The 12859-nt window shown below is 45.4% G+C and overlaps 1 protein-coding gene across 1 annotated transcript; it reads left to right on the top strand.

Moving 5' to 3' along the window:
- Positions 1–137: 137 nt before the first annotated feature.
- On the top strand, positions 138–9335 carry LRRC47 (leucine rich repeat containing 47). Its single transcript, XM_062593599.1, has 7 exons — positions 138–812; positions 1824–2276; positions 3214–3330; positions 5156–5271; positions 6162–6264; positions 6722–6811; positions 7833–9335. Exons 1-7 carry the CDS (start codon positions 138–140, stop codon positions 8073–8075), a joined length of 1797 nt encoding a protein of 598 aa, XP_062449583.1. The 3' UTR covers positions 8076–9335.
- Positions 9336–12859: the final 3524 nt, after the last annotated feature.

Raw genomic sequence — 12859 nt, 5'->3', positions numbered from 1 at the left:
GCGCGGCGCTCTAGGCGGCGGCGGCGGCGGCGCGGCGCTCTAGGCGGCGGCGCCTCGGCGGCGGCGGCGCGGCGCTCTAGGCGGCGGCGGCGGCGCCTCGGCGGCGGCGGCGCGGCGCTCTAGGCGGCGGGTCCGCCATGGCGGCGGCGGCGGCGTGGCCGGAGCTGGAGGCGGCGGCGCGGGAGCGGCGGCGGGAGCTGGCGCTGGGCGGCGCGGCGGTGGCGGAGCGCGTGGCGGCGGGCGGCGGGCGGCTGCCGGCGGCGCTGCTGGCGCTGCCGCTGCTGCAGTCGCTGGAGGTGAGCGGCTGCGCGGCGCTGCGGGAGCTGGGCCCGGGGCTGGCCGCCGCCCTGCCCGCGCTCCACACGCTGGTGCTGCGCGGCAACGCGCTGGGCCCCGCCGGGCTGGGCGCCGGCCTGGGCGGGCCGCTGCCGGCCCTGCGCGTCCTCGACCTCTCGGGCAACGGGCTGGAGGCGCTGCCGCCGCCGCTGGGCGGCGCGGGGCCGGGCCCGGGGCCCGGGGCCGGGGCCGGGGCCGAGCCCGAGCCCGGCGGCGCCCCGGCCTTCCCGCAGCTGCTCAGCCTCAACCTGGGCGGCAACCGGCTGCGGGAGCTGGGCCCGGGGCTGGCCCGCGCCGCGCCGCGCCTCCAGGCGCTGCTGCTCTCCGGCAACCGGCTCCGCGCGCTGCCCGGCGGCCTCCTGCCGCCGCCTGCCGCCGCCGCCGCCGGGCTCTTCCCTCTCCTCAGCCGCCTGGAGGCGGCCGACAACGAGGTGGCCGAGCTGGACGCCGGCATCGCCGCCCTGCCCGCCCTCAAGGTGGGCGAGAAGCGGGAGAAGGGCGGCCCGGGCGGCCGGGGCAAAGGGGGCTCCGGATCCCGGGGAGGGTCCCACGGGAGAAGGGCGGCCCTGGGGAAGGGATCCTGTGGGAAAAGGGCGGTCCCGCATCCCAGAGAGGGGCCCCGGGTCTCAGGGAGGACATCCCACGGGAGAAGGGGGTCCTGCATCCCATAGAGGAACACCGTGTCCAAGGGAAGGGATCCCACGGGAGAAGGGGGGTCCTGCATCCCATAGAGGAACACCGTGTCCAAGGGAAGGGATCCCACGGGAGAAGGGGTGCCCCGCATCCCATAGAGGGACACCGTGTCCAAGGGAAGGGATCCCACGGGAGAAGGGGTGCCCCGCATCCCATAGAGGGACACCGTGTCCAAGGGAAGGGATCCCACGGGAGAAGGGGGGTCCCGCATCCCATAGAGGAACACCGTGTCCAAGGGAAGGGATCCCACGGGAGAAGGGGGGTCCTGCATCCCATAGAGGAACACCGTGTCCAAGGGAAGGGATCCCACGGGAGAAGGGGGGTCCTGCATCCCATAGAGGAACACCGTGTCCAAGGGAAGGGATCCTACGGGAGAAGGGGGGTCCTGCATCCCATAGAGGAACACCGTGTCCAAGGGAAGGGATCCCACGGGAGAAGGGGTGCCCTGAATCCCATAGAGGGACACCGTGCCCAAGGGAAGGGATCCCACGGGAGAAGGGGTGCCCCGAATCCCATAGAGGGACACCGTGTCCAAGGGAAGGGATCCCACGGGAGAAGGGGGGTCCTGCATCCCATAGAGGAACACCGTGTCCAAGGGAAGGGATCCCATGGGAGAAGGGGTGCCCCGCATCCCATAGAGGGACACCGTGTCCAAGGGAAGGGATCCCACAGGAGAAGGGGGGTCCCGCATCCCATAGAGGGACACCGTGTCCAAGGGAAGGGATCCCATGGGAGAAGGGGGGGTCCTGCATCCCAGAGAGAGACCCCAGCCCGACACCAGGGGTTTCTCGCAGAGCCTGGACGTCTCCAACAACCAGCTGACAGAGCTCCCAGCCGAGCTGGCCGACTGCCCCCGGCTGAAGGAGGTCAACTTCAGGGGCAACAGGCTAAAGGACAAGCGGCTGGAGAAGATGGTCAACGGCTGCCAGACAAAATCCATCCTGGAGTATCTGCGGGTGGGAGGCCGTGGAGGTGGGAAAGGGAAAGTCGACAGCACGCGAGAGGAGAGTAGGAAAAAGAAAAGAGAGAAGCGTCAGAAGAAGGATAGCGGGGATGGGGAACAAGACGAGCTGGAAGATGTTAACAGGTTGTTGGTCAAGGTTCTGCACGTCTCTGAAAATCCTGCGGCCTTGACTGTCAAAGTGAGCCCAGGCATCAAAGACGTCCGACCCTTCATTGTGTGCTGCGTGTTGAAAGGAGTAAACTTACGGCCTGGAAACGCGTTGAAGAGGTTTCTGTCTGCCCAGGTAACTGTTGCGGTCTTGAATTAGTGATAGTTTGTAATGAGAAGGCAATTAGCAGCGTTATCGTAATATTAATCTCAGAGGAAAGTGATGTGTCCATCACTGCTACTTGCACTGTTCTTTTCCTGTCAAGAAAGTGACCAGAAAGCCCCTTTCAGAAATTGATGTTGAATTTTTCCTGTGCTTAGTAAGTGATAGGATTGCTATAGGAGAGCAGTGCAGAACGACCTTTGATATGTGTCTCTGTGACAGGCTTCTTGGTCAAAATTTTGTCTTGGTTTGTAATAACCAGACCTGTTTCTTATGAAAAACGTAATAGGAATTCAGATACTACCACGAGAGAGCAATGAACGTGTGTGCATTCATGTTGCCTGTGTAACAACAGCTTGCTACTGTTGTTGAGCCTATTGAGAATTATTAATAAACACAGATTCATGCTAAAATTATCCTGGTTTGACTTCTCAATACTCTAATCTGTGACAAAACTTCATTTTATGCACTTAACCCGAAGATCAAGGTATCATAAATACAGAATTTCAACTGGCTCACTACTCACACGTCCATTAGATGGCAGTTGTTAGCTTCCTGCAAATTTACAAATTGTGTATTTGTGGCTTGCGTTCTGATGTAAAACTGCTCACTTCCAAATGAAGAAATACCTAATATATAATGCTCTGTTATCCTTCTGTTTGGTTTGTGATTCAGATAAATTTATTTCCCCAGTTAAAGAGAAGAGATGCATGTTAAGCTTTTTGTATTAGAAGGCTCTTCCACAGTGCAGCGATACTAAGTGCTGTATGGGGATGTGTTCAGACACCATCCAAATTATGATTATTAAATTAGTCCGATAACGCTACAAACCTTCAATACAGAAGAATGCTGAACTCTAGAGGGAGGTAAATCATGCTGGTATATTGTGATGGCATTCTTTATGTTTTAGACTAAACTGCATGAAGATATCTGTGAAAAGCGAACAGCAGCCACAATTGCCACACATGACTTGCAGCTCATCAAAGGTCCTCTGGTATATGACGTTCAGCCTCCTGGTGAATTGAAGGTAGGGCCGGTGACAGTTGTAGCCCTTTTCCCTTTCTACGTTTTTTTTTTTTTTGTTTTGCTTTTCTTACTGCTGTCAATCCTAGAAAAATTAACACCAGCAGCTTTAATTTAGAAGCTGTACTAATGTTCTTGCTCTCCTGCTTTAACAAACCCTCACCCTTAGCAAGTCTCACAAAGCTACTTTGTGTTATTCCAAGACCAGTCCGGAGTTTGTCTGTCTGAGGACTTAAAACGACAGTAGTTGGAAACTTAAATGTGCTAACAGGGAAGGCAGATGTAGACTTTTTTTTTCCTTCTTCTTTACAGACAGTCTGGTCTTGCTTAACATTAGGTTGCCTTTGGTTAGGATCAGTAGTGAAACACCAATACCTCAGTTACCCTTTCTCCTGTGTTGTGGTGTTACAGTCTTAATAGTCCCTCTGTAGGTGTTAGGATGTACCTGGAGTGTTGTACAGCAAAGCAGGTGCTCATTCATACAAGTGCACCTTGACTGGTAGCTGCCTTCAAGGCAACGTGATCAAAATCAAATCAAGTTCTGGTAGTTTGTCCTTCTCTTCTGTTATTTATGTTGCTGCTTTCAGAGGAAAACAAAGTTTGCAGTACATTCATGTGACAACGTCTTAGGCTGTGCTTGATAGGAAACTTCAGTCCAGAATATAAAAATGTTATTTCAAACTGGTGATCTTTATCTATTTACACCTAACTTAGGATCTCATTGAACACCTTATCTCCAGAAATGGTCTCACTGAAGATTGAATAGTTAGAAGATGTTGCCTTGTTGGAGCTGAGCCAAAGTTTTTGTTGTATTCTGCTCACTAGACCCATTGGATTTGCAACTTCTTTTGTGCAAAAAGCCTGCTCTTCAGATTAGGCAGTATGCAGAGCATTTTGTACATAGTTTCTGTTATGGTGCAGAAATTTTTCATATCCTTCAGTGTATGGTGACAATGAAAGAACTGATCAAGAAAACTGTCCTAGTACTGGTGAATGAGTCTGCTCTTTCAGGGGAGTGTTGTAGCTCCTGTGAAGCTTTAGATTGAATGGGATCGTAGTAGGTCATGTAAAATAGAAAGTAGATTTCCAGACTGAATGAGGTTAGGATTGATGAGATTTCTTCAATAACAAAAATCCTTTCTGTGTTAGTAGTTTAGCAGATGCTCGGAGATTTTTTTTTTTCTTTCCTGTAGGAGGGAAAACCCTGGTGCAAAAGACACAGGATTTACCAAAACTTTAGTAAAATTACTCCCTAGGTCATGATACAAAGCCATTTATCTCTTAGACTATTTGGTCTAATATGCTACATGACTGAATAGAAAATAGTCTTCAGTCAAAGAGGCTTTGAGTAGTCGTTATGTGAAGTATGTTAACTTGTTGTATTGTCTGCTGGATGGCATGAATAGTAAAAAAATTTGGGAACCAGTCTTCACTATTTAAACAGAACTGGGAAAAATGCCTGGCATTGAGTTTTCTTGTATCAAGTAGCTGGAGCAAAGAAAGAAGCACTGGCAGCAAATATCACAGAATATGCCCTGAAATACAAGTGATGTTTCGATAGTGATCAAGAACATACTTACGCAAAGAATTCCGTTGTGTTGCGAAGGTGACGAGATAAACTGCATCACCATAGCTAGGAAGACCGTTAAGGGGAACGGTGATATATTTGACAGAATTCCATGCAGTATGTAGAAATACAAATTTGATTGCAAGAAATTTCACTTGAAGTATGTTTCAATTATTCGTTTTCTGCTTACAAAAGACTGTTAATAACCACAGTGTTCAAGTTGCTCTTAATATCAAATGTTTGCTTTTCTTGTATGGGGTAGATAACGCCCCTAGGTCGAAAGGAAATCAAGGCAAAGGATCTTGTCCGTCAGCTGCAGTTAGAAGCTGAGGAGCAGAGAAAACAGAAGAAGCGTCAGAATATCTCTGGATTGCACAAGTCAGTATACTAATCTTTCAGTTTTTCTTTGAGTGAATTCTAGTTATTCATATGGAAAAACAGCATAGAAGGAAAATGCAAACAAATAAAAAATGAAATGGGTTTTCTAATGCTATTTTGGCTAACAAACTCAGCATGAGCTTCTAAGAGTTGAAGTGAAAAAAAAACCAACTGAGCTAAATTTTGCATAAACAGTAACACTGATTAAAACACTGAGGTCGGTAAGTGACTACTACCATTATTTCTAGCTGCATCAAGAGTAAATTCATGCCCGTGAACTGTCCTTAAAGATGAACAGCAAATAAAGGAATACAATAGCAAATAAAATGGAGTCAGAGAGAAATTTATGTCATGCACATCCAGTAAAGTAAGCAATTCCCAGGTGGTGTAAAGCAGCATGTAACAGCAGATGAGCTATATATAAAGCAAAGCATCACCCTGCCCTATTCTGTTTACTGCTTATGCAGGGTTTACTACCCATATCCATCATTTGCGCAGCTTGGGGAAATTTGCCCAGTACCTAGTGGGAGAACTGTATATTGCAGTAAGTAACAGAGAAAACTCAGCTGGAAGAATCAGAAAATGGACCGTCTGGTGTTCCCGTTTGAGCACTAGGATCTCTGAAAGCATTAGCAGCATGTCAGTTTGCTTTGACAGTGTGGATATAAATTATGTGAATTATTTTTCTAGCCCATCACTTTCTGTAGCTAGTGGCTTTTCTCTTGTTGTTAACTGTATCACTGTGATAACATCTTCTTGAATTTTGGTCCTCTAATAGCTGTCTGTGATATGTGGTAGCTCAGGAACACGCTAATAGTTTTGCTGCTATTTACTGCCAGTATGTTCAGCTGCTGTTTCAGCTACTCGCTTTTTGCTTTTTTTCTTGGCAGATATCTTCAGTTACTGGATGGCAAAGATAACTATCCATGTCTTGTGGATGCTGAAGGTGTTGCTATTTCTTTCCCACCGATAACCAATAGTGAGAAAACAAAGGTACGAACTACAAGTCTTTGTTAGAGTGGAAACACATTAATCAGAATTAAACAGTGATTTTTTTTTTCCCTACTGAGGAACATCTAGCTCCAGACTCCAAGATATACATGAGTCTGTGAAGCTTATGGTCAGATTCCAAATACAAATCTTCAAAGCCTGAATCTTCTGTACTAGAGTATCAGATTGAGATGAATCTTAAAGGGTTAAATTTTAACTTTTGCAATTTGCAAAGCTATGGCAAGCTGCTCTAAAGGTACTAATTTCCCTTTGCAGAAATGTCTTTATTAAGTGGCAAAGGGCAGGAATACAGATTTTTTTTTACTTGTAAAGAAAGGGAGTAGTCTGCATGCAGTCCTGAATGCCTCTCATTCTGTTTTTGTATTCTGAGAAATTTTGCCAAATAGCAGAATGGGTATGCTCTGATTCATTACTCGCTTTACCTTTGAAATCCTTACAGATCAGGAAAAACACATGTGATCTTTTTCTAGAAGTGACAAGTGATACCAGTTTACAGATATGCAAAGATGTCATGGATGCACTAATTCTGGTAGGTAATTCAATAGAGTAATCCGATTTGTTGGTCTGCTTCTTAGTGAAAAGTTTAAGTGCTTGCAGATATTGGAGAAGAATGCAAAAGTTGATTTCTTTCTTTATTTCCTCTTCCATTTCTGCTGTATCTCAAGAAGTTTCTATAGGCTTATCTCCTGAGTGACTAGCAGACTTTAAAAACTCACCAAGGATAAATGATGCTGTGTTACCACAGTTGAAAATACATGGCTTGACTTTCAACACCTTCACCTTGTTAGTGAACTTGTGGCTTCAGTAGTTATTAAGAAATTCTTTTAGGGAGGTTTCTCACCTCAGCTTGCTTGGTTCCTAGCATTATTATAGAGCAATCTTTCAGATACAAAGAGCGGGTGGAAGAGGAGCTTGGGGATAAGCCTTGACGTTTGCCTAAAATGAAGTCACGTTACTCCAAATGTAGTTAAAATTATGTTAGGCAAACTGTATTAGCTGTGGAATGGTTTCAGTAAGTGCTGTTCAGTATGCTTGCTTCTAAGGAAAGCTTTCTTACTGAAGGTGATAAAGCTTAGTGTATGGCTGGTACAGCATGGCATCCTGTTGAATATTTTGCAACGTAAATGTTTTGTTGTCCAGTTCACGTGAACTTTAGAACTTGTTAGTGAAGGTTAATTGACTTACGTAGTCGACACAAGGCAGTTACAGAGACAACCTGAAACGCAGTGAAAGCAAACTCATTAATGTTGATCTTGTAGTGGGCTCTTTTTGCTTAGAATCAAGTACTTTGACAAAGACTGGATTCTGTATTTAAAACAAAGCAAAATAATTCCACCAGGAGCAGGTGCCCAACAAGGGTACAGCAGTGGTAACTTCAGAAGTTCTTTCAAGTTTCTGAAAGATTCTAATCTGCTCAAGAATGTTTTTGTGCACAGAGTCCTCCAGAGGAGGCCAGATTTGTATCTCAAAAACAACTTTGAATTGTTCGGAGCATAAATTTAGTATTCATGCCTGCTTTAATCATGTTTTTTGTATTTTGCTTTTAACAGAAAATAGCAGAACTAAACAGGTTCACCTTGGAAAACAAGGAGGAAGACTCAGGCTCAGATAACGAATCTGATGCTCTTTGTGGGCCAGTGAATTTGAATCCTGCACAAAATGTACAGCAGATGAATTCTCCATTGGTAGTGGAGCAAGTTCGAGTGGTGGACACAGATGGAAACTTGAAAGTACTTTATCCTTCAAAAACTGACCTAAGCACAGTTTCCTCTCTTCTGACTGTAATACGCTAGCAGCTATCAAATCTAGGAGAAGTGTTCAGTTTTCATCTTTTTCATGTTCAAGAATGCAACTTGTACACGGTGAAATTGTTCCTTTATTTTATTTTATTTTTTTCTTTTACGAAAGGTGCAGTGTATCCTGCCTTGCTATGTAAAAACCGTTAAGTTTGATTAAGCTATGGCAAGGAGTATTGCATTCTTTCAGCCTTAATAAAACCTTACCACTATTCTGACGAGTTAGAGATACCAGTATCTCCAAAGGCAAACTTAAAAGCAAAGGTGGTATCAGAAGTTAGAATGCATTACTTTGTAGACAGAAACATTACTGCATGATAGCAGTTTATAAAATGGATGCAGTCCTATTTTTCTGCAAGATCACCACTTCTTCCTGATAGTTTTCCACTGGATTTTTACCTCAGTAGCTGAACTGAGAAATGCAGTAGATGCCAACATTGAAACTAACCAAGTTATATGCTGCATACCAGTAGTAGAGACCAAATGCCAAAATAGTTAGTGAACATACCATCCAAAGGTATGGTATTTAAGGAAGATTTACATTAGTTAGGGCCTTGAGTTTTTTTGCAGTTCTACGTAACTTTATATCAGGAGTAATCATGAAACACTGAAAAATCTGCGTCTTTTAAAAATCTTCAATCTAATTGCTGTTGGAACTTGAGCAATGAGCTTTAAAGTGATAGTTTCTCCAGGGTTCTCACATTAACACAGCTTCCATTTTTAAGTGAAGTCAGCTGAATTGACTGCAGGGGTGCTTTGTTTCCCAGTGCTTTTTACAGCTGTCAGTCATCTTCTTGGAAATACCAGGAGTACTGAACTTGTGTAACCATTGAGCTAGCTGTTGATCAAGCACTGGGTTCATAGAGTTCACCTCTGTTCAGAGGGCTCGCGTTGGTCTTCACCACCACTATTCATACTCCCCTATCTGCCTAGAATACAAGCACTCTTGCCCCAAAGCGGTCCTAGTGGAGTTTTCCGTCACATTCCAATGTGGAACGTGATGAGGAGGACACCTTCCAAAGCACAGGTAGAGTGTTCTAATTCTTGCAGTCGGTGGGTGATCTTTTACATCCTGGCTAGTAACTGTATAAATACAAACCTCTCCTCCACAAGCTAGAGTGATCAACAGAGTCACTTGTTCTTTTTTCTGTTGAAAATGTCATGTAGCTCTTACTGAACTTCCTTTAACTTTGACAAATACGTTCACTTGCTGGGATTTGCAAATTGAATGGAAAAATAAAGTGGTTCTTGCAGTCAGATGTCACAGTCACTTGTTTCAGCACTGGTGAATTTCCCACTCATGTAACTATACAAATTGAACTCATAAGCAGTTCCCTATGGAGTTTTTCCCCCAACCTGTACTGTTTCCTGAGACTCATTCTGTCCCGAGTGCAAGACTTTTATTTGTCTTTGAACATTATGAGATTTCTTTCAGCCTCCTTCTTCATTCCTCCTGGCCTGAGTTTGGTCTCATCCACAAACTTGGCGAGGCTGTATTTTGTCCCATCGTCCAGGGAAGAAAATGGGCAGTGAAATGGGAAGTAGCAGAAGAACTTGGACTAGGAGTTTGCCAAGGCAAAGAAGGATCACCAGCTACTGAATTCTGAGCTTGGCACTGACGATCTCTCTAGTGTGTTTTAATATCAGTGCTGTCTTAACTCTCCTAAAATATGTGGATTGGACTACGAAATTTTAGCAGATTTGCAAGACTGACCTGATCTGAATTAGAGAAACTTAGCAATGCATCCTTACGCATATGTGATTATAAGGAAGAGCAGGGCAGTTGACAACACTGAAGAAAACTCACCAAAGCAGCTATTGTATGCCACAAAAACAGTAGCTTAACTTCTTGTAGTTACTTTTATCTGATTGGTGCTAAGTAATACTTAAAACTCCCGTTGTGAAGTGGAATAATCCTACAGACTAATGATTTATGGTGACTTGTGCTCTGAGTCCTCAGTTTTATCTATCAGAAGACAGTCCACTTAGGTATTCCTGCAGAACTTATTTAGGTCGAATATGAACAGTTTACCTTATCAGTAAGTCACTGAAAACAATGCAACGGGAGCCTGAAGGCGGTGACATCTATTCTCACTCACTCAGTTGTTAGAATTTGTTTTCAGGCATCAGAAGATACTACTTTAAGGGATTTTTTCTGGTACTCTTAGTATTGGTGGGGGCTGAAGTAGATGTGTCGAGGCTGTAGAGAGATGGGACCTTGACACCTTTCTGTTTCAACATCTGATGGAACTCCATCCGGTCGTTAATAATTTTCTGAAAATCAGTGATGCGCAAAAGGAGACAAAAGCATTAGACTGACAGTGGTACTTTAAAGTGTTTTCTTGTCTCATCAGTTCCCCGCTAGCTCATAGAAGCAGAATTCCAAGGAGCCACATACCTGCATTGCCTCCAGCACCTCCTCATCGGTCAGTTCTGCCTGGGGAGACTTGCTGCCTGCAGTACTGAATGTGGCTTGAATTATTTTGCTTCGGTACCTTTCAAACTTTCGAGAAAAGAGGAAAGAAGTAGGTATGTTAGTCTTTACGTGTGGTTGCCCAGCACTTTCATGAAGTTTACCATGAGACAGAGGTGCTTCTATGCTGTCAGTCTTGAGAAAAATCGCTAGTGAGGGAGGAAACGGAAAGCCTGTTTTTGTGAAATTATGGCCAGGGTAGAGCATGGGCCGTTTGAGTGGGCTTTGCTGGGAGCTGCATGTGCTTTGTGATAACGATGTGTTTGCTAAGTACCTTTCAGGTATCGGAGCTGTGCTTCCTGCAGGAAGCTCAAGTTAAGCCCCCAGGGAGTCTACACACACCAAATGGCCTTAAGGTGATAGCTGTTACTTTGTCAGGAAGGATTTTAGAAGTCTGGTGGTGTTAACAGTTCTGTGCTCAAGTTTCTTGAGGGTTTCTGGTATGTAAGGCCTATTTGCTTTGCCTCTGAAAGAAGCTGTGTGCTTAAAAAGTTGGGAAGCAAATGGCTGAATTGCCTGCTGCTCTAGCCCTCTTGTTGCAAATGGAAATCCATCTTCCTCCTCTGCCCTGGGAGCAAAGGACGGCAGCACCTTGGTAAGTCTCCTGCTGTGCTTCTGCCCGGGAGCAACTTTCTGATTCTCTGCTTGAAATGGTTGAAGTGCCCCTTAAGAGGGAGGGAGGAATCTGAAGTGAAAGAAGCTGCATTTACCCTGCTGGTGATACATTGGAGTGCTACTTTAGTTTGCTGCTCCATGTGCTGCAATGTGTCAGCTTGGCTCTGGATTGCCTCTTGTGCCTGTTGCTGCTCTTGTATGTGGTATTCATTGACTAGAACCTTTGCCTGCAGCTGACTGGCTGTGCTCTTTAAATCACTGATCAGCTTGTTCTGCTCAGCCAGTTTGGATTCTTGTTTTGTAACAGTCTGTGGAGATATATAAATGAAGCCATTACAGAGTGAGGGAGGGAGAAAGTGATCAGGCTCAGCCATATCTTCCCCATATCTGGTCCAAATCCTTCTCGTATTTCCCAGGCAGAATCTACAGACTTTTCAGTACCAGTAACCATTAGTAATTTGGAATTTTCTCCAAAGCTATTGGGCATACTTATATTTAGAGCGGTTAAAAGCAGCAAGTTTACTATTAGAAAAAATAATCGAGCAGTAAAATAAACTCAGGAAGTCAGATATTCACAGTAACTTAATCTGTATTTTTTTTCATGGGACAAATGCTCTCAGGCCTAAAACAATCATAGCTGAGCAATCAATAGTAGAATTTTCCATAATTCCACATGGGACTCTGCACCAAATTCACCTGTCGAAGACTGCAGTTCTCCTTCTCTATTGTTGCCATCATTTCTTCGTGTTTCCGTTCTTCTCTCAGGTTGCAAAACTAAGAGAAAAGATTTTACGCTTCAGTTTTGCAGTTCACAACTGAGCTTCCTGTCTCATTAGAAGGGGAACTGTTTCACAAAGACCGATTTCCCCGCTGCCAGCTCCCTTAACAGTAACGGTCACTGTGCTGCCAGGGCACTACCTTGATAGACATAGCTCGCAGCTGATTTTCTCGCTCTCTGAGCTCCTTTTGGAGCATTTCCTTTTCAGATGTGGTTCTCCGAAGCTGGGATTCTTGGATCTCCAGTTGTCTTTGCAAGGAAGAGAGAGCACCTGTAAAGTTGGAGTACTACTATAAGTAAACTGAATCCCTGTCAAAAACTGCACAAAGCCAGGTAAGCATAAGCAGACCTGCTGTCAAAACCATCCGAGTGTAGACTGTGGGGGAAGTTAAAACGACAGCCACCACGAAGCTAGTTAATGATGAGTTTCATAGTACTTTGCTGTGATACATAATAAACTCATCTAAGCTCGTTCTGTGAGTAGAAGCTATTCTTAGGGCTAGTATTGCCAGTAACGTAAGCACACGTTTGCCAGAGTCCCAAAACACTCTTGGGTACCCTAGGCTGCTTTTCCTGCAAGGTTTCCTCAGGCACTTCTAAGAGGAGAATGAGAGTGGCTTCAAAATGGGTGTCACTGCAGAACCGCTCTGAAAGCAGTAAGCGAGAGCAGGGGGTTGCACCCTCGTGAGAACCTAAGCTAGACTTCTTCAAGGTAAAAGAAACAGTACTGCAAAAGAACAAACTTGGTGACTAGTAAAAATGGTCTCGGGCTTTTGGCTGCCATTGTGCCTGATACCTACCTGTGGCCATGTTGTAGTCATTTTTTGCCTTCTGCAGTTCCTCACAGAGTTCTTGGTTGGTTTTCTGGAGTTCAGTGACTTTAGCTGTCACTGCCTGCTCCTCTGCTTCTGACTG

This window comes from Rhea pennata, chromosome 22 (assembly GCF_028389875.1).
Source record: "Rhea pennata isolate bPtePen1 chromosome 22, bPtePen1.pri, whole genome shotgun sequence".
In the NCBI taxonomy this organism is placed as follows: domain Eukaryota; kingdom Metazoa; phylum Chordata; class Aves; order Rheiformes; family Rheidae; genus Rhea; species Rhea pennata.
The sequence above is the reverse complement of the archived record's forward strand: the minus strand, read 5'-3'. Positions and strand labels throughout refer to the sequence as shown.

What these genes read in the sequence shown, in the direction of transcription:
- LRRC47 (XM_062593599.1), top strand. Translation starts at nt 138, where the DNA reads ATGGCGGCGGCGGCGGCGTGGCCGGAGCTGGAGGCGGCGGCGCGGGAG. An exon ending in CCGCCCTGCCCGCCCTCAAG is followed by an intron (nt 813 to 1,823) that starts GTGGGCGAGAAG and finishes GGTTTCTCGCAG; the next exon opens with AGCCTGGACGTCTCCAACAA. An exon ending in AGCCTCCTGGTGAATTGAAG is followed by an intron (nt 3,331 to 5,155) that starts GTAGGGCCGGTG and finishes TGTATGGGGTAG; the next exon opens with ATAACGCCCCTAGGTCGAAA.